This window comes from Hylaeus volcanicus, chromosome 2, assembly GCF_026283585.1.
Source record: "Hylaeus volcanicus isolate JK05 chromosome 2, UHH_iyHylVolc1.0_haploid, whole genome shotgun sequence".
Taxonomy (NCBI): Eukaryota; Metazoa; Arthropoda; class Insecta; order Hymenoptera; family Colletidae; genus Hylaeus; species Hylaeus volcanicus.
The window spans coordinates 21,515,181-21,542,072 of record NC_071977.1 but is presented as its reverse complement, the minus strand read 5'-3'; the positions used below and the strand labels follow the sequence as shown (position 1 = coordinate 21,542,072).

Sequence of the window (26,892 nt, the reverse complement as noted above, 5' to 3'; positions counted from 1 at the left end):
TGAAATATTTCTTTGGAAATGTCAAACCTGTGATTTAATTTAGACAAATTTCATCGATAGACGTAGAGGGTATGGATACTTATAGAACTGACTATATACATATATTGAACAATAGAAAAATAATTTTTATATAGATTCTTCAAATAATTTTTTCGAACGATTCTTTAATGAAAGTAGCGGGGTTCTCGGGTATAGTTAGACCTAAAATAAACAACTAAGGATTTTCTTGTCCCACATGATAAATAATCGATTAAGGTCGAATATCAATTTCGAGTGGATATCAATGACTGCCTGCTAGAAAGCGTGCGTATTCCTATCCTGACCCACTGACGACTAACGAATCTCGGAAATTGCTCGAGCACTGTAATTGCACGGAATGACATACAAAGTCACGTTTCTCAGCTCCGATTGTACGCTAATTTTCACGGAGAAATTCAAGAATTAACAATCACGCTATCAATTGTCTTATCTTTCCGATTACTTACTGAAATGGCTGCAAATTGTAAAACGTTGTCAAAGTAACACGTTCACACAGGCAAAGACAAAGTTACGACGATACACTTTATAAAGACACATTATAATAGTCTAATCTTAATGTTTTACGAATTTTTTTTCATCTGTTAATGAAGAAATTACTTTTTGATCATTTATACGTGAGTTAATTAATATTCATACTTATTGTAATAAGTATATGAATCACAAGGTTATTATATGTCTAGTGAACGTACTAATTTTGCCACATCTGAAATAATGTTCAAGATGCGGTTGTTTTTATTCAAAACCAGCAGTTTCGATCATTGGAAGTACTCGAACGTCCAACAGGATACGTTTTTCTTTTCTGTAGCTATTACTTTTAATAAAAGGCAAAGCGTTTTTCGTTCCTTACAGACCAATCAATCTTGTTTCTGTTTGTACATATGTCTTCGGTATGGACTCGCATACTCGTTGGTTACTTAATTAATATCATTTTCCATGGATATACAAGTTCCAGTACCATTTCTTTTTTTAATTATTTTGACAAGTAATTTTGTCTTTTTTTCTTTGTTATTGCACACTTCTGCATACAATATTTCCATGTATAACTAGCCACGTATTTAATTTGGTTTTGGTACTAACAAAAAAATTAACTTAATTGCATTGATTGCAATTTTATACCAATTTATTAATTACGGTCAAATATATTGGATACGTCAACGGCGATATAAAATTTTTAAAATTCCAAGTTAATTTAACGAAGAAGCAATTGTAAAAATGAAAGTGTCGACAGTGATTCGATAATATAATGGAATAGAACATTTTTTGAAGCTGAAAGTGCAGGATAAAGTAGCCGAGTGTCTGCGAGGATACGGTTCCCCTTCCTGTGGTAAGACACGCGTTATCCTACGGATGTCGGTATCCTCCAAGATAAACGTTTCCCAGACGCCGAATGTTTCCGACTGCCTAATAAAGGCCCGTTTTCACTGACATACAATCACGAATTTGAATTACGCGATATCTAGTATCTCAATCATTGTGAAAATTTCAACGTAATAAGGATTACATTCACTCCATTTTCTATTCATTCTATTATTATATATATAATTAGTATTCTTCAACATTTTGATGTTTTAACTATCGATCTGTTTAAAAAGATTATACCTTGGAAAAAAACTTACCACATACCGTCTTAAATTATATAAATTTTCTATTCATTTTCCATTCATTATATTATATCTTCTATACGAATAGCGTTTTTCAAGAAGCTCACACGTTAACTACCCAACCTGTTTAGAAGGAGTCTACACGTTAAAAGAGAGTTTATCATACATATTACTAATGCGAAACATAATTTATGATACAAAATTTTTCTGTTCGGTAAAAACGGACCTTAAGGCAGGGTTCAAGTTGGGTGGATACAATGAGTCATTTTCAGAAACATGTGCGTTTTAGAAACTATCTCAGAAACAAAAATTTATTTTTCTTTAAACTGTAAATATGTGCAATTACAGTTAAACAAAACCACAAGGCATTATAGAGGACAAACAGTCGGAAGATAAACAGTCTCCAAAAAGAAGATTGGCTGCTGTTAGTGAGAACATGGTGAAAAGCGAAAAAAAAACGTAACTATTGTTGTTACTAGAATTACTTTTAAAAAAATACAAAAGTGTCAACTTTTTAAAAAAAAGAAGTTCGAATTTTAGAATTATCTTCAGATTAGAATAATTTCAATCAATAAAACAAAAATAATTTCTACAGTAATTCTTATTAAAAGACTACAGCTGTTTTAGTTCTTCAAATATAGTCATACAATTTAAAAAATGCACTTTTAATGGTGTATGTTTAAAATTTCAGAGTTTAGAGAATGCTGTTAATTAAAAGATCGCTATTTGAGTCCAAATAAACTGAAACCCTGGTTTAACGCTGGATTCTTTAGCGACTCCTTCTCCGTGCTACCGGGAAATCTTTAAAAATTAATTAAGCTCGTCAACATGCGTATCACGGTGTAATTGGAGCGACTCGGTCGGAGCAATAACTATATAACGAGGGTGCGTTCACGCCCACGTACTAAGCGGAGCATGTATAAAAGCACCAAATATGGACGGTTTGTACAACGCTTCAAATCTTTTACTATAAATGGTCTGGATCTATTAATGACACGCCAAGGGCATATAAGTACACGCATTTATAGTCTTCTTACTTTCTACTTCTCGCAACAAAAGTTCGACATGTCTGATTTAGGTTAAGTACGGAAACGAAAATAAATTCAATTATCTTGATATTAGCAATGTTACATAGATGACTCCGTTATAACGACATCTGGTCAAAATGTACTGAAATACAGGGTGTCCCAAAAATGTTGTAACACCTTGAAAGAGGTGGTTTGGAGGGTGATTTGAAACAATTTTTTCCTTAACGAAAATGTTGTCCGAGGCTTCGTTGAGGAGATATTAACGGAAAACACTGACCAATCAGAGCGCGCGTATACCGTTGAAGCGGCCGCGGTCGCGTATGAGCACAGCTGCCTATCACGTAGCCTACGCTCCACCGGCATACTCGCGCTCTGATTGGTCAGTGTTTTCCGTTAATATCTCCTCAACGAAACCTCGGACAACATTTTCGCTAAGGAAAAAGTTGTTTCAAATATACCTCCCGAACCACCTACTTCAATGTGTTACAACATTTTTGGGACACCCTGTACAATTAATCGTAACGTTCTTTGTATTTTATTTAATTACTCACCAATTACGATAATGCAGCAAAATGCGACACACATCTCGGTAACTCGATATCTTCTGACGTCTAAAGGAAAGTCAGAATTTCTTAACTAATTGCTGTTCGGAACTTCGTCTATACTTCACTGCTTCGAGAATGGTACATCAAAAGCGGGAACGAAACGAGAAAACGTATATTGAATGCCAATTGAACACCTCGAAAAGTCAAATTCGAATTTATGTTTATCAGTTACTTAACGATCACGTGACTTACGCATTATGTGCCAGTCAGTGTTCTTAAAACGCTATAATTCCTTACGTAATTCGTTCGTATTGTATATGTCCTTTATAAAAGGCGGCTTATGCCGGTTAAATGAATTTAGATTGTCAATAAATCTTTGATAAGAGATCATAAATCAATACCACACTACGACCATCGTTACTAGTGCAACATTGTACATATAACCTATACTTATTCTTTAATTACGATGTACGTAAGAAATTACAAGAACAACGATTAGTATAAAACACTACTCGGCGACATTAATATATTCAACATTGAGTATAGTTTGCAAGGAAAAAAATATGTCAATGCAGATGATCGATAGATATACCTAACAGATTTCGAAATTAGCTGATTCGCGAAAAAAACGTGTTTGCTTTTCAACCTAAATGTCCGACTAAAAATGATCAAAAAGGCATATAATTAATCAAAGTACTTAATTAAAATTATGAATAAACTTGTCTACTCGACAAGGGAAATGATTAGAAATCTGAAAAAATTTATACTCGAAGCAATAGTATGTTCCAGATGATTGGTTATGGTAATTTGTGCATATTTTATAACACTATCTATGACTACTTGATACATGCACTTCCGGTCGGTAACTGAATGATAGACGGTTATGAATCACGAAATACTAGTAATAGAAACTAGATGTTGCAGGTAATCCGCCTAAGATACCGAGAAATTATGAAATGTAAACTCGCCTATACGAGAGATAAATCACAACTACATGTAAATGAAAACAGAAATTATACACTGATTCATTTCTCTCGATTACTAAGTATTTTCTTATTCTGTTGCTAGCATGTAATTTGTATTTTCTATTGTTCCAATGTTTTATAATTTGACATGATTCTGTTATTGCAACATTATTTCATCCATGAATTAAGAAATATAACAGAATTCCCCTTTTCTTTCGCTATTAAATGTTTAATTGTATCGTGAAAGTATTTTATGTAACACTTTTGTTGGGCACATATGTCGCATAATACTTTCGAAATCATGCTGTTTCACTAGTACTTGACGATTACATTGATAATACATACTTTCATTTGGCTGTTATTTTCCTTCGTATGACGAGTTATTATCACGAATTAATATCCGAGCACCAAAGTTACATTTAGTTCAAAACGTGTCGCTTACGCTCTCTGACAGTTGAAGGCGGAACTATTGTTGGACGAGAATATCGGAGTATATTGCCAATTCGTGTAATCAAGCTTTGTTTTCGTCGTAAACGTATATTTTGTAAACTACATGGTGCAAAACGTTAATTCTTATAACAAAAGTTACCAAATCGTAATATGCAGTGGTTAACAAAATATTTATATTAAAACTTCCACAGGAAGTTCAGGTTAGCTCAAAGATGACTGGAGATAACAGGTTAGTTTTTGTTTATGTATTTGTAGAGTGACATAACTGATTTATGTAGTGTATAAGTGACCTTATGTATCATTATAATATTTACATTTGTCTATCATATTTAGAAAAAGGGGACGCAATGCAGAAGAGGAATCGAGTGAATTTATGCCATTAAGTAAAAGAATCAACAATCTTCATATTAATAACTTGTCAGGCATTCAAGAAAATGTGAGCGAGAATATGGAAACGGACTGGAGCAATAGGAATTTTTTACCATCGCCAAATTATTCAGATCGGTCTCAAGGATCACCCTTGTACGATGGATGTAGTTCTAGCCAAAGTAGCTATACAACCGAATATAAACCTCATCTTGATGCTACAGAAAATCCTTTCTATTATGAAAGTAATAAGTTACTGTTCTCTTTATATATAGAACGCGTACAAAGAACATCTGACTCGTTTTGATACCCCTATTTTCAGATTATAATTACTAATTATAAAGCATTTTTTCATTCCTTATCGATACATTTGTATTAACGTTAAATCATTTCAAATCTTGGCAGGTATAATGTTCAGAAAGTTTCTAGTACCGGTTGACACACAGTTCTTTATTATTCCAATAATAATACATAGGTCAAATAGAAAGACATAAACTAAAATTTATGTAACTATAATTGAGTTTATAATTCTAATAATTATTGGTAATTTATATTACATTATAATATTGACATAAATACTGTATTAAATTACTGTTTCTAAGCGATTCGTCGTTGTTTGATTATATTTTTATTATAAACATGTACTACATTATAAAGTATTTTGTGATTGCATAAGTATGGAACGATTGATATTTAGGATAACAGAGGCTGCAAAATAAAGGAAATACATATAACTTATTTTATTTATTTGTATCGACTATGTGTTATATTACAATGATGTACTTTGTAAAAAGAAAGTATAGATTCAAAAAATTATGAAAGAAATTTGCATCATCGGTATACACCAAGGATGATTCAATCATCTTAAGAACAGATCTGTAATGAAAGAAGCTGCATCCTGCTAACTTGGAGAAAGAAAATATACGTGAGTGTTTAATCGATCGATTGTCTTTATACTAGTATTCAAGTTTATTCAATTTAATCGATGACTGACCGACGTTTCACTTGTATCTATTTCTACCGTGATCGGACGAATGACTTAAAGGCCCCTTTTTCTATTCAATACAAAAATATTTCACGTGATACTAAATTGAATGCATGAAACAATTGTATATAATTCATATATGGCATATAGAAACTGTATAGAAAAGTTTTGAAAATGGTCATTTGATCGATGGTGGTAGGTTAAGTGTCAAGGTACAATTAAAAAATTTATATAGAGCGCGTAAAGTATCGAAATATGGCGCCTATCGAAATATTCTCGAAATATCGATTCTCGACCTAACCTCACTTCAGTCTCCGCTAGGTGCGCACGGAGGTAGTGTCGCTCTGTAGTGGTAGAGGAAACGAAGTGACTGGGAGTAGGATAGAGGGACGGACAGGTGTTTTTTGCGCAGTTAAAAATTTTCCCCCAAAAGTTCGCGACTCTCGTAAAACTGCAAAGAGTTTCCGTTGGTACCTGTAAATAGAACGCTACTAGAAGAATTGACTGTTCAATGGACTAGCGCGCATGCGCTGCTTTCCCCTCGCTCTCACAATATACTCCGCGCGTAACCGCCGCCATAGTTGATATTTCTCCGATAGAATATTAATAGCGGCGTAAGTTTTCGCGGTTTAACGTATTTTTTAATTTACCGACCGGAAAACGAGAATGCATTCGACGAGGGCGGTGAGACGAGGCCGTTCAAGATAAAGCTGGGACCCATAGGAAGAAGGAGGGTGTCTCTACTTTCACAGCTCGTGGTTTTACAGGAGAGTGGCCTGGCATCGCGGCGCTTCGAGTTAACGTGTGACCACTGTCGGGTGGCTATGTACCGTTAGCTCGAATTCATTCCCCGTTGGCCGGCCCGATACCCACGCTTACCTACCGACCGGGGGCCATACTCGATCGAACTCGACCGTCGTAAACCCGGAAATGAGTGCGCGTCGCGGATCGCCGTTACCGCAGAAAAGTTGCTAGTAGTGCGCGACTCGATCACGAGTCACACGACTCGTTGATTTGCCCAGAGGCACGTTCGTTTGGACATACGTCTCGTATGACGTGTGCGACCGTAAACAGTGGCCGCGGCTAACCAGAAGAGCCGTGGCACACGGCGAACGTGTACGTAAAAATGAGAAAGTTGCTGCAGCCGCGGTGAAGATTGAGAACGACGCAGGCGAGCCAGCCAGGCGGACGGTCTCTGTACTACGCGAAGGTGTTCTGACGCGGCGACCAGTAGTAGCAGTACGTCGAAAGGAGTGCACAAGGGAGCCACAGCTGCTCGTGGGTAAGTAGGACACGCATTGCCTCGTGGATGATTCTCTTGTGCCGTAGGGAACTCGCGTGCACCTGTTAATCCCGTACGTGTAACTTGGTGCGACCAGAAGGTTTTCCGCCGACGGTACCGCGCCCCGCGTTCTCTCACGCGCTTTACTCTTAATGCGAAACGTGTGCAGACGAGAAACCGCGAAACAGTGGCCACAGAGCACCCACCCCAAGACACTAAAATCGTCGCGGGGCCCTCGTCGTGGCTCACGGCTTGGCTCGGGCTGGCTTTGGTGGGGTGGTTGGAGGTGCGGACAGTGGTTGAGAGGCTGGTGGGGTTGGAAATTGCGTGGTGGTGGGTGCCCGCCGAGGTCTCGGAGGCCCCTCCGTGGCATCTCGCTGCCTCTAACCCGTCGAGGTGGGGGTGTAAACAACAGCCCTGCCTGTGCCTCTGTTGGCTCTACTCTGTCCTCCGTTTCGCCTCTGCCCTGCTCTCGCCTCTGCCAACTCTGCCCGATCTTTTTCCTACTTCCTCTCCGCGTAACGTCTCCCGATGCGCGATCGAAAGAGCACCGAAGGAAGGGAGGGACGCAGGGCGTAAAGGGAGAGAGAGGGAATAACCGAGTCGAGAGAACAAAGCATCGGCATCGGCAGTCCCGTGCTATTTTCTCGCGTCACTCGATTCCCATCATGGCCGATGTATTACCGATGCTGACGTAGTAACCTTGTCCACTCGACTCCACCTAACCGTTCCCGTATACTCGCTTCCGATGTTTACGCAAACTCTAATACATCTTTTCTTAGGCTTCCACCCACATTTACCCATTGTTCGATACCCTTCGAGACAGTATTCACGATATTTCCCTCCTCCGTTATTCCTTATCGCTCGTTTTTTTATTCTGGCTGCGTCTAAAAAAAAAAGTATGTGCTGATTGCACAATGTCTCGGAGCTGTTCTGTTCTACGTACGCTGCCCCCTCTCGATATCACAGCGAGCCACGTTGTGCGAGACATCTAGATAGAATTTCCTCTAGAAACCGCGAATAGGTTAAACGTCAGACATGCTCTCTTCGATGTGTGTACGCTCAAGAGAGAAAGTCCATATAGGGTATACACGCTTGACAGAGAGGGAGAGGCATGTTGAACCTTAAGAGAATCGGGCGCCATTACGACATGCGCGTCTTGCAAAAGCGTCCGGCAAACGGTACGTCGGCGAGGCTGACCGGTCAGTCGCACACGCCATTCCGCGAAAGCATCGAAAAACGCATCCGCGGTGCGTTTATGCGTGTCGCGGGATTTCGGTAGTTGTTTTTTTTTTCTTTCTATTAAGTCGTGTGCAACCACCCGCAACGACTCGCTGCCGCGGAGTAATCGTCCGTTCGACACGGACACCCTCCTCGGTGCCGTCGAAAGGAGGAGAGGTGCACGGGTAACCTAACCTCTCTCTTTCATTCTCTCTCCCCCGGTTTTCTGTACCTTCCCTACCACCGGGTAGATCAAGGGCGAGAGTCATCGGTGTGTCCCACTTCGTCTGCCACGATGTCTGGCTTCGTATGTTCTCTCCCGATATTTCGCGTTCCCCTCCCCTGGGGAGTTCCGAGTATGTCGAGGTTCGTCTCCCTTCTTTCTTGACATGCCCCTACCCTTTCCGAGCTTACGGCCACACGCTTACGCACCTACACACCCGGAGTTATCCGTTCCTTCCCGTCCTATTCTCGCGGTATTTCGTGTGTTGGTGCGAGAGAAAGAGAGGCCAGTCTCGGGGTCTATTTCGCGGTGGGTTCCCGTTTTCCCACCTATGGGTTCCCCCCTACCCTCAGTCGTGGCTCCTACCCCCTACCCCCGTGGGAACACCGTCATGGTGGAGTGGGGTGCAATCCTGGGCCACTTCGACGACTATCCTCCCTGCTCCCGGATCCCTTTGAGGTGGGGGAGGGGGTGAAGTGGGGGAGACCCTCACACCCCCCACCCCACCCCACCCCACCCAACATACCAACACATGGTCAAGAGGTCTGAAGCTAAGACTTTGACAGCGGAGATGGCAAGACGATGCCACGAGCTTAAACTTCGCCACCTTTCGCGAATAACCGCTTCGCTGGTATAAACGGAATGGAACGTTTCAGGAACGGGATGAATAAGGGTTGGTGGTGGGGACAAGTGCAAGGTTCAAGTACCAGCACTGGTAACTTTGGAGTAAATGGAAGGCTGATGCGCCCTCGAGGTCAACCTTGATCTTGACGTATTTGTTATGATATACATATGGTACCAGCCGGCGCACACAGAACTATATACGTTGGGGATCCCGTTTCACGATATTTGCTCGGGTTTTAGTGTGCGTGGAATATGTACATCGCACGCACGTGCCAATTGTATACGAGTTTTCCAACTGTGTGTTACAGTACTTGAACTTTTTAAGCTCTCTGGACGAATTAGACGTTTCCTTATTTTGGGGGGGTTTTATGACAGAGTTTAAAGAAACAAAAACCTGGGAAAGTATGAAGAATTATAATAATTTATTATTGCTAGGGAAAGTTATTTCAGCTTTAACGTTGTAGATTAAAAAATTGAGGATGGTACCAATGTTTTCCTCAGCCCTTGACCATCGAGTAACAATAACGTAGTATACACAGATAAAAATAATGCAAAACATATGCGAGTATATATACGAGTACGAAATTATATTTCTGTATAGAACTTCACTGTGACAATTTTATATCAACATTCTGTAATTGATGAAAGAAAAAAAACATGGAATTTCAATTTATAAATAAATCATTGTATAGGACGATACTGTATCCTCGAATTTTGTTTCACTTTACGTAGGAAAATACTGAAGATATATTAAACGGTTAGAGATTGTCTGTTATTTCTATGAAACATTGAATCTGTGTCGAAACTGTTCGAAGTTATGAAAAGGTCGATGCACTTCGATAACAGCACTCATGCGTCAAAGTGGGTGCAACCGTGTAGTATGCACACATTTCTATCTATCATAGATGTGTCTATCACCATTCGGTATCATACTTGTATTTTCGTTCATTATATCCGCAATACAATAAAATGACTGGTACATGATCAGTATACAAAATAAATTTTAACATATATATATATATATTTTTTTTTTGTTTTATTATTTACTTTGCAAGCCTATATTTATTTTTAAACATTTCCATCCCCAGTTTTTGGAAACTTACTGCTCCTTTATCGATAAATTCCAATTGTATTCGAACAAATGTTTATAAATCATTTCTTTCTTTGGTTTCCAGATTTAATTATCGTGGAAGATGAATTTCACGCCATTTCCCGGGTTCACAACTGGCTCGCTACCGACGGGTACGGTTCACCAGTTTGCGACCGCTAAGTTCGCACAGAACCTGCCGACTGGGGGCCAGGTAGTCGGCGTTTTATCTGGCGGCGAAGGTGGTGTCCACTATCTGAGGCCGGTCGACCCGAACGGTTTTGCGGTTGCACAAGGTGGCAACAACCAGCAGCAGCAAATCATCACGCTACCCATCACTGTACCTGGAAAAGATGGCACACAGCAGCAGCAAACCGTCCAGATCCAGGTGGTCAATCCCAGTGTATCGCAGAGCGGGAACAGCGGTGATCAACCCAAGTATCATTTGGCCCCGATTTCTTTGGGACAATTTCCCCAGGGTGCAGCAACAGTCCTCACCGTTGCATACAGTCAGCAAGGCGCGGATGGAGTACAGATCCAAGTACAGCCGCAGAACACTGTGGCAACCACGCAAACGTAAGATCCATGGTTTCATTATAAATGATTTTACCAAGCTTTGGTATACGGATATATGAGGTAGTCTGATACTTGGTTTTAATCAGTTATTTTCTTCATTTTAGATCTGATCAAACAACCCAAAGTACATCCACGGCAGTCACTACTACATCCCAGCAAACTATACAGCAAACTGTGCAGCTTCCAGGTGCACCTGAAGGTTTAACAGTGGTCGCGCAGATTCCCCAAGACATGATTTTACGCGAGGGTATGGATGAATCGAAAGAGGATGTTAAGGAAGGTACAACACCGGTGGCTCTCATAAAGAGAGGTAGCATAAAAACTCAGGGGAATCAAAGCGGAGACGAATTTATTACTTCTATGCCCGCCAGTTGGCAAAGTCTTGCTACTCCAGGGTCGACTGTCGCGGATTACTTATCCAGATTGCCTGCTAGTACCTTGCCTATTAGTTTACAACACTTCCTGAAATTTTCGGCGGAGACAATAAAGAGAGAAGCCACTATCGAGTCGAGTCCTTTGGGCGCTGATGGTTTAGACGCATCTGGAAGTGTGACATCGGGAGAACAAACGGTGCAGATTACTGTTGCTGGTGGTGAAACGTCAATCATTCCTGATGTTGTCGAAGGACAAGAACCTGGGGCTAAGCCGAAAAGGAAAAAGAAATACAAGAAGAAACCTCCAAAACCAAAAAAACCAAAACCGGGACAAGTAAGCATTGTTACTGCTCTCGATGGTACAACATTGTTTTGCTGTCCGCAATGCAACATGGCTTACCCTGAGAAAGAACTCCTGGAACAACATCTTATTGGACATAAGATCGAAAGGAGGTTTATCTGTGACATTTGTGGTGCAGGTTTGAAACGCAAAGAACATTTAGAACGTCATAAGTTGGGTCATAATCCAGACAGACCCTTCATCTGTTCAGTTTGCATGAAAGGTTTCAAACGAAAAGAACATTTGAATCTTCACTTTGTTATTCATTCGGGACAGAAGACGGAAGTATGTACCGAGTGCGGTAAAGCATTCTATCGCAAAGATCATTTAAGAAAGCATACGAGGTCCCATTTGGCTAAACGTATCAAGGAAGATCCGTTGAATACGACCGATGCTTCCCAAAATCCTCAACAGCAGACAGATCAACAACAAGCAGAGCAATTGCAACAACAAGCGGAGCAGTTGCAACAGCAAGCAGACCAATTACAGCAACAATCGTCGGTGTCTGAATTACAACAGATACAGATACAAGTAGGCCAAGGATCTCAGGCACAGATTCATCAGATAGCCGTCAGCGAACAGTCTACAGTTGTCCTTCCGACCGCGGCAGAAACTGGAGCAATGGCTATACTTCATCATCAACAGCAGCAACAGCAACAACAACAACAACAACAGCAGCAGCAGCAACAACAACAACAGCAGCAGCAACAACAGCAACAGCATTAGCAGCAGCATACCGCCCCGAATCAACCTGGGCGGTACTTTCGATTCAATCATCAACAGGCCAGAGGTCGTGCAAGGCAAGGTGTTGTTGCCGACTGAATTCTATACTAATCCCATAGTAAAATTGGTATCGTGTAAAGAAAAATTCGTTGATGGTGGTTATCGTTGCCTAGTAGTGGTGTTGCGAAAAAAAAAAGAAAACGAAATCTTTTACCGACGAGCCGTCGCATTTCAAAGTTTGTACACCATCAGCTTCTTAAGGAAGTCGTAGGCCAGATTAATGTACGATTATAATTATTCTGCAAAACGCACTGAGCTGACTGACGAACGAGGTTCGTACATATGATGTTTCTTTTTTGCGTACACGTTATAGCGTACGTGTAAGAAAATATGAGTGTATCTACTCGGTTAATTCAAAATGTTTTGTCGCTAATCCAGTTCCATGACGCGAGTTAGAAATAAATAAAGAAGTTTATATATACATACATATATATATATATAAATATAAAAATATATTTTTGAAAGCGCGAACTGGATTTGCCAGACAGGCAATCAAGTTTTCGGCTGGAGGTTAATTTTTTTCGATGATGAAACACGACAACAAAAGAAAAATAAATACGTAATGTGGAAGGTAACAAGTAATTCACAAAGCAGGGCTGTAAATACAACCAGTTTATCGTGCACAAGAAGGAACAAGACTGTCGTGCAAATATGAAGTGAATCTATTTATTCCACTTGTTCTACACGATCGAGACACAGAAAGAGAATGTATCGTTAACCATTAAATTCGACTAATGCTTGAATAAAATAGATTATATGTACGTATGGTTTACTTAATGTGTATTTTCACGGAAGACAAATGTTTCGTTGCTTTTATCGACTACAAACTAAGCTGGAAGAATAGACTTACATTTACGGAAGTTAAGAAATTAGTTGGATGTCAGCGAATCGTTATCATATTATCGTATACAATATTCCTTTTCGAGTTGTCGCAAGTTCGAGACCTTGTCGGTATAACCCAAGAAAAAAGTAGGTGAAATTTGATAGCTGTTATATCTTCTCGGTTCGCTCGACTTTATATACATTGGATACAAAAAACAAAAACAGCGAGACTGAGAGGGAAAAGGTAAGAACGAGTGAGAAGCCGTGGGAATAACTCTACAATAACCTTACAGGGAATATTGTATATTAATTTGCATATCGTACAGTTAAAGTTATCATGATATACGATCGGTGATTAAATTTATGCATTTAAACTTGAGTGTTTCGCGAAAGGGAAGCATTTCTACATGGAACTAATACTTTTATAATTCTAATGAATTAGAATAACTTATTTTGTATAGCATCTAACATGTTTTATTTACTAAACGGATCATTTCTTATGACAAGACTTTACAATCTTCTTCTTTGTGTTGATCGTAATTGAAAGAATTTTTTGTATTATCATTAATTGCACGACAAAAATACAGCAAATAGTTGTTGAGCGCGAACCATCTGATTTATTGAACAATTATAATAACACTCGAACTTTCTTGAGCAAAAGATGTATGTATACAAAAAGAAGAATACTTTTTATTGTAAGTATCATTATTAAAGGCAGTGGGTATAGCTGTACAAGAAATATAATTATTATTTTATTATCATATTATTATAGCTATTATTATCATAATCAGTATGGATAGTCTATAAGTCATTTTCATTGTTACTTACATAAATATTGGAGAAAAAAGCTAAAATAAAACATACATTTAATATACACAAATTTTTATTAATTAACCAATTATAAATATTATTTGTACTATACATTCATATACTTTTAATTTGTATAATTACTAATCGTGGAATGTTGTTAATGACTAAAAAAAAAAATATACTTACATATTTTAAACAGATTACCTATTAACTGTTAATATATACAGTGGGGGGAGAAACTAATAAATGTTTCAACTCTATAATTTGTATACTCGCATAGGCATAATTTGATTAACGGGTAAGAAAATGCTACACTTCACCTTTCTCTTATAGTGATACGTTAAAATTTTAATTTTATCAATAAAAATCTTTTAATACCGATATAAATCGTTTATTCAAATTCATATTTCCGTTTCAACGACACACGACGTGCTCTAATGAACATTTTTGTTAATTAGATCCTAATGTTCCCCTAAAATTATTGTAAATCAATGCTCGATGAAATTAATTAATTGTCAATTACAAAAATATACGATTACGAATGATTAGCAACACATCGCTCGTCAAATTTTGCTCTGCATTTTTTTATTCACCGATTTATCGTACTTCTCGATTTCCTAAATAAACGTATACATGTACAAACGACATCCACAGAGTTGTAACACATCGAAAGAGAAAATATGTAATGGCAGGTCGTCGGGAGCGATTCGAAGTTAAAACCCCGATGGATTCGGGCATTTTCGCCGGCGCGGCCGCGGGGAGGGTCGGGAGAATGAAAAAATAGTTAAGAGGCTGGCACAGTAGAGGGCGGACGGATGGGGTGGGGGTGCCGACTTGAGGGACAGGTGTCAACGGCACACACATAGAACGGGGGATCTTTTTCGGCGATTCTCGACTTTGTGAAAATCCTGACCAGGCGAGCGCGGGCTGTTAAGTACTAAATGGTAAGCTGATTCAATGGTGAATTTTCGGAGTTAGTGAACGGTCGCGATGTTCCGTGTTCGGTACGGCCATTTTCTGCTGAATTTCGTGCGAATTCGGCCCCCGCGTATCGACTAGGTGCCGAGAGGGGAAAGTCTCGAGCAGGGACGTTCCTAGAGTACTCTTCGCCCGGGCTCCAATCTCTTTGCCGCCCCCTACCGCCAAAAATTCTTTCGTTTCGTTACACTTGCCTGTTAAAAATATTTGTTTTCTCGAGAGAATACGTAAAATAATTAAATATATTTATATCGAACACTACTCGGGCTTTTATTGGATTATAATAAAAAAAACTAACGACAACATGGAACACAGTGCTTCATATTTGTAATTCATGAGTGTTGTAATAAAGTATACAAGTATGGATCTGGAAACATTCGAAATTTTAACAAATAATAATGGTTGTAGTTTTTGTATAAGTCTTGTAGATTTTTTTACTACAAACTTCTCAATAATATCGGACATATCTGTCAGGAATTTTGTATCCTGTGCTAATTAGATCTTAATTGAGCAACATTTGCTGTATTACATTTAGCCTTAAGTACTTTGTTATTAATTTAAGATTAGAACATTAATACCTTCTGCCTTTATTCACTAATAATGATTACAAATTATTTACTTCGATTTTGTATGTAGTTAGATATCTGAAAGAAAAGGTCTGATTGTTAGATTGCCAAGGAAACAGAGTCTCGTACAACTCGTAAAAAAGGAATCCCAAATAAACATACATTGAATTTAAAATAAATAGATAAAGTTCACAATGAAAGTGGAATTGTACAATGGAGAATTCATAACCAGACACTGCTCGAGTTACAAGGGTTGCAATTCAATTGAATTTGAAATAATACTACATATTTCCAATAACGTTTCAATAATCTCAATAAAAATTGCCTCGTGTTTTTGTTGCCTCCAGATCGCATAGCGTGCCATCTAATTTCATTCTATTTTGAAATACGATATTCTCGTCGGATCATAATTTCCCATAATGAACGAAGAGTCTAGTGTATATTTTTAACACATCTTTTTGTGAAATTTCTTATAGTTATTCACAATTATGATTCACAATATTAGAGGCAGTGATTTTTATTCAAGCAAAAATAAGATGTATAAAGAAGTGTATAAATGTGTTTGGCACAAAACACGTAAGAAATTAATTTTGGAAGAGGATAATTAATTATTAATGATTTAATAACTTACTTAAAATTATATACAAGACCAAATCATTTGGTGAAAAACTATGATATCATAATTTAGTAAAACTGAATTGGTAAAATACATCGGCTGCGTGGCATGCACCCCTTGCACCCATGGCTGGGCTCGCGCCTGGTTTCGAGTCTCCCCTCGCACTTCATTCCACTGCGCGCAACGCTACCCATCCCTCGGACCAGACAATCCCCCCTGGCGTCCTCCTCCCCCGTTCTCCTTCATTCTTCCCGTCCTCTGATTCCCGTACTCCGCGCCACCGTCCCTCTACGACCACCCTTCCCCCGCATCGCAACGTTCTTGGTCGCGTACAATGTTCGTTTTTTAACGTCTCTTCACGTCTTTTATCCCCGTGTTGTATCCCTTTGTACAGCCTTGTATAAACTGTTCGCGATTCTCGTTACGCGAAGGCGTTGTAGCCGGCCAAAAGTGATCCTTCGCGAGAGACCTTGTGTTTCGGCAACAGACGAGCGGTTTTAAAAACCGAAACCGACTGTTCCCCCCGGTGTGTACCTTGAGATCGTGACAAGCGGCTGACGCAGCGGCAGGCGGCACCAGTGACGGCGTGGTGTTCGTGTTTCTCTCGTGGTTCTCTTGTGCTGCAAAAATCTGCCCCTACGCTCGCACTCACCTCTCGGGGATCCCCCTCCGAGGAAAGGATTCGATTCCACGGCGAAGAAACATGGGGAGAGGGACGTCGCTGTGAGTAAATACTCGGGCGTCGTTCGAGCTGGACGCGCCAGATATCTTCGTGTCGTGTATACGCGAACATCTTCTTCGGTTGTTACCTGCCCGATGTCATCGAGAATGTATCCCCGCATCCTCGTTCTCTTCCTTCGGACGATGCCACGATCTTTGTCTAAGCGGTAGCAATGTACTTATCGAGCACATGTCACCGGCTGACATCTACTGATTCGTTTCAACGTTTCTTAGTGTGCTTAGTAGTTACGGATCGTGCTCGCAAGTCGCCGACAAAATGTTGAAGGATGTTGGTTGACAGACGAACTTCCGGGACTATCCTGTAAACTCGAAGCGGATTAAAAAAGTGCTGGTCGCGTATAATCATTTCGACTCTGATTTTCTTCGACTTTTCAGGTATTTGATTGACGGTTTGCAATGAATTTCCCGCCGTTCGGAGGCCACTTTCCCGGTACTATACCGAGTATCCACCAGTTCGCGACCGACAGCTCCGGCGGTGCGGGTGGGCGTTACGCCAATCATTTTCCCAACCAGCCTCCTATTGGAGTGCCGGTTATGGGAAAGTACCGTCCTGAAAGCAACGGCGTACAATCTGCTCAGTCCCAAGTGATGATGAACAATAAAGCGAGCTATCCCAACAGCAATGTTCATCATTACCCTAACGTGCCATATTCCCAAACGCAACCAGTGCAACAGCGGCCCTCGAATTCACCTGGAATGCAAGAGAAGCGTTCGTACCATCAGGTAAACTATTCATCTTTGGTGTTAGCATGATGTTCCAGGCATACATAGACTTGACGGTAATTAAAACTTTTCAGCAAGCAACCGAAACCATAAATCAACAAGATGTTTGCAATCTTCTACAGGATAAAGATAAAAATAAGGACAAGAAGACAGAGGAACAACAGCGCAACGGAGAAAGCACAACAAACGGTGGCCAACAAGATTATACTATGCACCAACACCATCAGCAGCACGCTCATACTCAAACACCTGCCACTATGCCTGCTACGTGGCAATCTTTGGCTACTCCGGGGTCTACGGTAGCGGATTACCTTAGTCACTTACCGGCTAGCACCTTGCCATTAAGTTTGCATCATTTCTTAAAATATTCAGCGGAAAGTATCAAAAAAGAATCGGAAATGGCACAAACAACTTCGGTAGCGGTAGCAACTACGACAACGCCCAATATAATGATGTCCCCGAATAATAAAAAGAAGAAAAAGAAGAAGCCTCCTAAGGAGAAAAAACCGCGTCCGAAACCTGGTGAAATTCGCTTAACCACAGCATTAGATGGTTCTACATTGTATTGCTGTCCAGAATGCCACATGGCATATCCTGAACGCGAATTATTGGAGCAACATTTACTAGGACACACTTTGGAACGAAGATTTGTTTGCGATATTTGCGGCGCAGGTTTGAAAAGAAAAGATCATCTGACACGTCACAAGCAGAGTCATAATCCGGAACGGCCGTATGTTTGTACCGTTTGCCTGAAAGCCTTCAAAAGGAAAGAACAATTAACGCTACATTTTGTAATACATTCTGGCGAGAAACGACATGTATGCACAGAGTGTGGAAAGGGGTTCTATCGTAAAGATCATTTAAGAAAACACACCAGAAGTCACATTGCAAGGAGAGTGAAAGCAGAGCTCAGTCAAAATGCCGGTACGTTATAACCATTTGATACCGTATGACATTTACAAATAAATTTTCATTATAAATCTAAATTAACATAACGTATTGATTTTATTTGTTAGGTACACAGCAAAATCAACAACAAAACAATGTCTCGAATATGCAGACCACGGCGGTTACCGCATCGTCCGTTCTTTCTGGTGGACATCCAGGTCCTCTCCTATCCTGAGCCCCGCCACCAGGGAACTTTCAAGTTCCCCATCCGAATAATATTCTTCATACGCATACTTCTCATCATTCGCTGCATCATCATCATTTGACAGCTGTCAATGTGGCACACCAGTCAAGTGTCACGCCACTCGCTACGTCCAGTCATTATCAAACGCACGAGCTCAGTTTTTTGGGTCATGTTAAAGATTTCTGAGATCAGGGGAAGACCTCGGTCAAGAGGTAACACTGAAAAATAATACGAGCGCTATTAGCAGTGAATTCTCGATTCATTTTCATAATTTGGATTCTAGTGAGTTTTCTACAAGCATGATTAATAATTATCCATGATGCCGCTGACTCTCTATGTCCTAGTACAATAGTGCAAAAGCTGTGCCGTTTACATAAGTTTTTTCGACTGTATGCACAGTTTTATTACCTGTATCTCGGGTACTGTTTTGACATATGTACATGTAGAACTTATCTCCAAAAGTGTGCCATATACCTATGTACTTGATCAAAAATAGAAAAAGAAAGACATAGAGAGTGTCTCCATGCACACATGAATGGAAACCATAATTTTGTGTAGAGAGCATTAGTATAGAGCCTGATATAAGAGTCTTGCCATACTATACGTATGAAAAACAAAACATATTTTTATGAAGGCTTGATGTTAAACGCAAAGAAATTAACTAAGCTATCGAAACTTAATGACAAAAGAAAGAAATATCATGGAAAATTATTTTTTTTTACCGCATCGAAATGATTCATTAGAACTTTGTTCAGATTTCGGTAAGTTTATTTTTTTATTGTTTACTTTAATACCGTCGTATACAGATAACATGAAATTTATAAAATACGCGAAAGGAGATCTGGATGTATATAAGGATGCGAACGAGTCGTCCCACTGATTAATATCTATAACGTCTTTCAATTCTCGCTAAGTTGAGCATGTTTCTAAAATTTGAATTAACGCGTTTACTTAGAACAATCGAATCTATTTGGGATTTACCATTGATCTGTTACAAAATTTTAATTTAAAAACAAATTATTTAATGTTTTAGTAAATCACTGCAAAGCAGTAGCTAAATATGTGGCAATATTTTAGTTGATAAAAAAGTTATTTCGTTTCCTTCAACTTCGTTTCATTTTATACTATAGAAAGTTGACAGTATTTTATATTTTACGATATAGTTTCAAATTTGTGCATATATATTTCTATACACATACAGCAATGAATAAAACTGATCGCATTGTATAAACGTTTCCAAACATGCTCACGTAGTTCAGAATCGTAACGTTATATTAGAAATGGTATATGAAAATCAACTTTATCTGCAGCCTGTTAAGATCAATTAATGTTTGTTGACATTTGTGCTTTCCGATTTAACTCCGACTTAAATCTCCATGGAAATGTATATTATTATTTAAAAAATTATTCTTGACAAATATACATCGTCAGAGTTACGCGACATCCTTTCAGTCACGATTATTGTGAAAGATTAATAGAGAATGTACCTCTGAAAATAAATACGGTATTCAAGACAAAAGGCATTCAGCAAATATTAAAATATGTTTTTGTATCGAGTGCAAAATTGATATAAATAAACATTAAGCGATCTTGACAAACGTTAGATGAAATATATATTCATACAATCGAACTATTTTTAATATATTCTTATGATTTTGAAATACGTACATGATTATTTATAAGAACATTCATAAACAATGTTCAATTTTGCTCATCGTTGTATGTATGTATATATATATATATTTTTACGATTTCACGAAAGTCGTAGGAAATCCTTTACAATGTAAGATCATTACGAGTCTACGTCGTTTTTATATCGTTTTTACATTGTTTTTTTATACATATTTTTCGTTAAATCTTTTTAACCTTCGTTGAGCATTGATTACGTTGCTAAGGTTTTTCGTTAGAGCGCAAAACGTACTTTTGATTATTTTTTTTTTTTCTTGTTTATTTTGTTCTATTATACATACATTATACGGTAACGTTCAAGCAATCGCCACTAAGTACTACTTAGTTTGTACTCTTTCTATTTATCCGCACTGTGAAAGTTATCCTCGCGGACTGTGATCGTTTCGGACAAATGACACTTGGTACCGATTGTCCAACTTGTCTGACTATTTTATATCCTTTTTTTTTTCTTGTTCATTTAGTATTATTCATCGTGCCATTTTTTTTTTTCGAACTCCTTTCGCCGATACCGTTTCTTGCCATAAGCGACATAAATATTCAACCTATCAGGATCGTCGACGCCATTTTTATTATTTGTCGTACGCAACAACAATGTTGATTATATGTTCACGTGATATAAAATAAAAAAAAAAAAGAGAGAGAGAGAGAGAGAGAGAAAGAAAGCAAAACGTATAAACGTAGTTAGGAATGTGATGCGCTAATACTAGAGAGAAAGAGCGAGAAAGAGAAGAAAAGAAAAGGAGAAATGGAATCCTTCATATTCGTTGGGAGAACGACGCGTTACAGAGATCCATCGCTATTTATTACACAAATAGATGAAGTATTTTGTAAAGAAAAAAATAACTTAGGGAATATATACAAATCTATCGTCGATATATTTTTAATTACCACTTAAACCGTGAATGTTTATATACACGCGCATTTTCGTTTTACTTTCAATGAAACTCTTACATTCAGTTGTTTGCGCAAACCCATTAAATCGGTTTCAAGCTAGTCTTCTTCCAATCGATCCTCGATTAATTCTTCCGCATCATGTTTCTAGCGTCATACGTTCTAGCAAGTAATATGAAAAATTCAGGATTCGCCAGACCTCAAGTATAAGGATGTACTAAAAATATATTATATATATATAATAATATATATATATATATAAAAGAATGAGCTGTATTATTATAAAAAATACTCCACCGCTATGTACTTGTAACCGTAAAAAAGAAAACAGAGAGTACACCTTAGGTTATACGTTTAGCGAGTAAGTTTGTATACAAGAAGAAAAAAAAAATGAAGAAATTACTACGACGTAAGTTGAAGGCGGAAGGAAAGCATAAAAAAATGTGTGTGCCATATCGAGAAGAATGCATCTAATGCGTGTGTATGTGGTTTTGCGTGCGAGAGCGTGTTTATGCGTGCGTATATAATGCAAAAGCGAGAAAGAGTATGGGTGAGAAAAAGAGCCTGTGAGCAACAAAAAAGGAGAGAGCGTTTACATGTGCGTAGTCGCGTGTACCGTGAGAGAAAAATGTCAAATTTCTCGAAAAGACGGAAAACGGACTATGCGATGAGATTAATGACAAATAGCTTTACGATTTATAAGAAATGAAAAAAAAAAGAGAGAGAAAGAGAGCGAGAGAGCAAGATTTTTCAAAGTTCGGCGTACGATTTTTTGAGTGATTATAAACAAATGAGAAGCTCAAGAAGCGGTCTATTTTGAAGGGTTAGCGACGAGAACCTGATGATATTTCCACATTCGACGGGACGAACGGTTTTCAACAAGCTCCTTTGATACTTCGAAACCCGATCGTTTCGTCGGGGTGTAGGCGTAGTTGGTGTTCCTAGAGAATAAAAAGAAGAAGAAAAAAAAAAGAAATAAAAAAGATAAAAATGAGGGAGGAATAATAATTAAACGCGTCTCTAAAGAAGGAAGAAAACAATTCTCCGGTGCCTTTGCATAGCGCTGGACTGTTTCCGCACCTGCATACTTTTCCACCTAAGTCGAGTCTAAGGAGTGGCCTCGTGCGTAGCTCTTTCTCGGGACACCCTGTATGCTCCTTTCCTCTTTCGTCTCCCGTACGAAACTTTTTCGTCGTTTTTTCGCCATCCTGCTCCTTTTTGCGCCGCGGAACAAGCTAAAGGACGAAACAAAAAAAAAAAAGAAAAGAGGTTTAACGGGCGATGGAGAGAGGAACAAAATGAAATATTTTTTAATAATGCGAAAATGATTGAAAGAGAAAAAAGCGAGAGAAAGAGACGGGGGAGAAAAACGTAAGTTTTTAAGGCTTGAGACGTTTTGCTGGCGATGAGAGAGCGTCGGCAAACAGCACGAACAAACCGAGCACTTTTGTACTGTTTTTAATTGAAGAACGAAGGAAACACCTGCGATTTGGTTCTAGCGTCGTAAGCTTCATTCCTCGAATTCTCGATTAAACTTTTTGTTATTCGAATCGTCACGTTGGGTGAGAGATTGTAATGAAAATTACGAAAATGTTTGACGCTGGGTTTACAGAGATTTCTCGTCAGATTTTTAATAACGAAGTAATGCTTTCATAAATGAAGTTGATTTACTAAAATTAATTTGCGTATATGTTTGTATCTTTATGGAGATAAGAGTCAGCATAAGCAACAAATATTTATGAAATATCTTTTTGATATAAATATTTATCAAAAATAATTATATTATAAATCGAAAAAATTGTTTCTGTAAACACGTTGTGAAAATAGAAATGGATCAAAGTGGCCGTGCTCCGTAAGCCTAGCGTTAAGTCCATCTTTTTCGACAAAATTCAAATTTTATTTCTGTTATGTATATACGTTTCGTATTTATTCGTTTCGCATACAAATGTTATGGATATACGTCGAGATTTTCGTTTATAGTACGAGTCGAAAGAATCGGAATTAACTTGAGAAAACGATAGCATTGGGGAAAAACTAATTCGCAAAAATCCACAGTTCGAAACGTTCTGTTTCCCATCTTACTTTTGACGTTAGTCAGGAAACATTCTCTGTTTGTAATCGATAGTAGCGACTAATTAAACAATAAGTATCGCGTTTTATAGAGCATAAGTAGTAACTAAGGTATAGGCCTTTATTGCCTAAGTTGCACGAGCTAAGAGTATGAGAGGAGAGATTGCGTGCGTACGAGCGAAAGAGATAATAAGATTGAACATTCACATATATCTCGTTTTGCAATTTAAATCTCCGAACTGTGAACAAGAGAAATAATGATCAAATCGATACGAAACTTCCATGAATTTACGCGATTTCCGTTTATGTTTCATCGAGTGTTCCGCAGTGGTGTTCATTTAATCCTCTATTTTTCCAATTTAAGTATAATTAAGCGATATCAAAATTCGATGACGTCGTAAACTGCAAAAAAAAAAAAAGAATTGTGAGAAAAACGCTTTACTTCGATACTTTTAAAACGTAGAGGATTAATTATAGGAAACGTCATTTTTATCGTTATTATAACCGCTTTTTGTAACATTTGTACTATCATTTACAGCGATACAAATAGATACTTAAACTTGTACTTCTGTAGTAAGTTCTAAAGCAATCATTGCTCGAAATGTATCGACGTATTTACCAATACTCATATAATTTCATCGATTCCTCGAAATTGTTTAAGACCTTGAGACTATCGCGTTCTTCAGTGCGTAACCAGTGTTGGGCAAAATGCAATCCACGATTAGCTCTGAAATGTTACAAATTACTGTATCAGTGCGAGGATGTATAATCTCAGATAAAAGATTGTAGTTCAACTATTGCCGATTAATTCGACAATTGCGAGCGATTATTGCAAAAGTAATCACTGCCCAACTCTGCGCGTGACCTCGAACCGCGGCAAGAAAGACGTTGCGCCAAATTTCGAGCATTGATTTCGTTACTTAACCCTTTGTGCTCTAAACATTATAATTTCGCACAGTTCAGCTCCAAGTCGTCCTCTTTATTTCGTTTCACGTAGAGTGGAGCGCGACGTTGGAGTTACTGGAGCAAAATCTGACGGCGAAGAGAGCACGCCCTTTGGATCGCAAAGGGTTAACGGTAGTTAACGTATTAAGTGGAGGAATTCATTCTGTGCCTTTATATTCAATTACTTGTTACTTTTTATTATATTTAAAATTATCAACCTTGTAGGTTCTCGACCTGATCTTTATTACAACGAATCTGTACATGTGATATTATTACTGTTATTATATCGTAAAGAGGTAAAATTTGTTTGTATGTAAGAGGTAATCTCTGGAACTACCGAACCGATTTTAACAATTTTGTTAGTAATAGAAAGCTACACTATTCCTTAGTAACATAGGCTATGTTTTATTTTGATAAAAATAAGGTTTCAGTTCGAAATCTCAATATTTGTACATAAGCAAAACTTGTGGGATAGTGAACCTCGTACACATAGGTGCATTCCAATGACCACCAGGATCGAGACTTATGTGTATATTGTAGATACATTGCAATAGAGATCAGGTTGAACATTTAGCAGATTCGTGCTTTAACATGCTTTAACGTAAATGGTGAGTAAACGTATCTTTTTAAATTAAAATTACAGATAATTGAATATAGAGGCACAGAATTGATTTCTACACTCGATAAAACCGACACGACAAGCGATCAGACGTAAAAGTAATCGCACGAACAGGGAAGAAAAAAAAAACTAAAAAAGAGTAAATACACTTTGTTGTAAATCAAACGCGATTCTCCGAGAGGTACGGGGGTGACAATGAGAATCATATTTTTCTACGCAGTGTCGAAACTCTTAATCGTACTGAATCTATGCGAGGTCCGAGCTCGTATCAACGAGCTGCAAATTAAGGTTGGTTCATGCAAAAAGAGGATAAAAGAGTACAATAACAAACTTCAAATACGCGCCAATATACAGGCCGCCGCGATTTTTTTCTCCTACGTTTCTGTTGATCATAACTTCTATATTGTAAACATTTTTTGATAGGTTTCATTTAGTAGACGAGGCTCTAAAGTTTTAATTGGCAACAGATACAGTTTTTAATAAGATAACAAAATTATAACTGGAAACAAATATTGTAATTTTAAATTGGGTATTATTTAATACGACTTATAAGGATGATATTTGATCGTAATATTATTTGATCCGCTAAACAATAAGAAACGAAAACAAACCAAGAAACAAATACAATTATCTAACCAATTAACAGAAAATTTCTATAAATAATCGATGCCAACTTATTAATAAAATCCATTAAATACTGTTATAAAGTATTCGCATCCAAAAGAAATCACGATACTAAATAAAATTAAAAGTCTCAGCTATAAAATGAAGCAGAAATATTTGAAGAATGCGTTTAAAATCGATGAAGTTATGATCTGAAGGGGAAAAAATGGCTGCAACCTGTGCTTGCGGAGAAGTCTCGGCGTGCTTCTCTCTTTGTAAATAACGGACTGAGAAGAAAGGATAGATTTAAGACGAACACCAAGTAAAAATACGTCAGCGTAAGAACTTTTTACTGAGCTTCGGGCTAAAATTAGTTTTCTCGCGGGATGCATACTTTTTTATAGTGTTCACGAAATAACCCTTTCATTTAAGCTACCTTTAGACGTTAGTCACAGTTACTACACACGCAATCCTTTACGGTCTAACTTCGTCTCGTTTATTTTACATTAACGATGGAAAAGAAAGGAGAATCAGAAAATGGATAGACAATATATTTCAATTTGAATTTCAAATTTGTAACTAGATGTTCTTAAAATGTTTAGTTAGAAAAATTCTATTTGAACGTAGACCTGAAAATGTTTTCTTTTTGGATTCTTTTTATTAGTTAATGTTGGGCCAATTAAAAAAAAATTCTTAGTCTTCCGAATTTAAATTTTTAGTTGCTTGAAACAGAATTCTCGAGGTGAAGAAAAAAAACATCAGGTATATAAATCTTGGGGTTTCAACGAATAATTCATTTATTTGATTTTCATGTACACTTAGAACGATCAAAAAATACATTGTGCATTCATTCAGGACAATATTAATTATCTCTAATTGAAAACTAAATTATAATTCCAATGTACTTGATCCAGATCACTTTGATGTTTCTCAAACTTTTTCATTAATTTCGTAATTTATACAATACTATTGTACCTTGCATATCGAATATTTTATACATAGTTTCGCTTAAATTCTCTAAATACATTCAACAGGAGTCGTGAAAACAATAGATTGTAAAAAGTGAAGTAACATCGATGTAAAAATCAAAGACCACTATATTAAACTTTATTAAACATCTCGAGGGACATTAACACATACGTATACATTTATTTTTTCGTAAAAATTACCGTTATTTACAATCGCAATATCTCTTAAA

General features: G+C 38.0%; 1 protein-coding gene and 1 pseudogene across 1 annotated transcript; both read left to right on the top strand.

The window, feature by feature from the left end:
• Positions 1–4,615: 4,615 nt before the first annotated feature.
• On the top strand, positions 4,616–5,737 carry LOC128872847 (uncharacterized). The gene is made up of 2 exons (XM_054115934.1): positions 4,616–4,857; positions 4,962–5,737. The coding sequence occupies exons 1-2, from the start codon at positions 4,841–4,843 to the stop codon at positions 5,299–5,301; spliced, it is 357 nt and encodes a 118-aa protein (XP_053971909.1). The 5' UTR covers positions 4,616–4,840; the 3' UTR covers positions 5,302–5,737.
• A 190-nt stretch (positions 5,738–5,927) lies between these two features.
• LOC128885002 (uncharacterized) lies at positions 5,928–25,699 on the top strand (annotated as a pseudogene).
• The last annotated feature ends 1,193 nt before the right edge of the window (positions 25,700–26,892 follow it).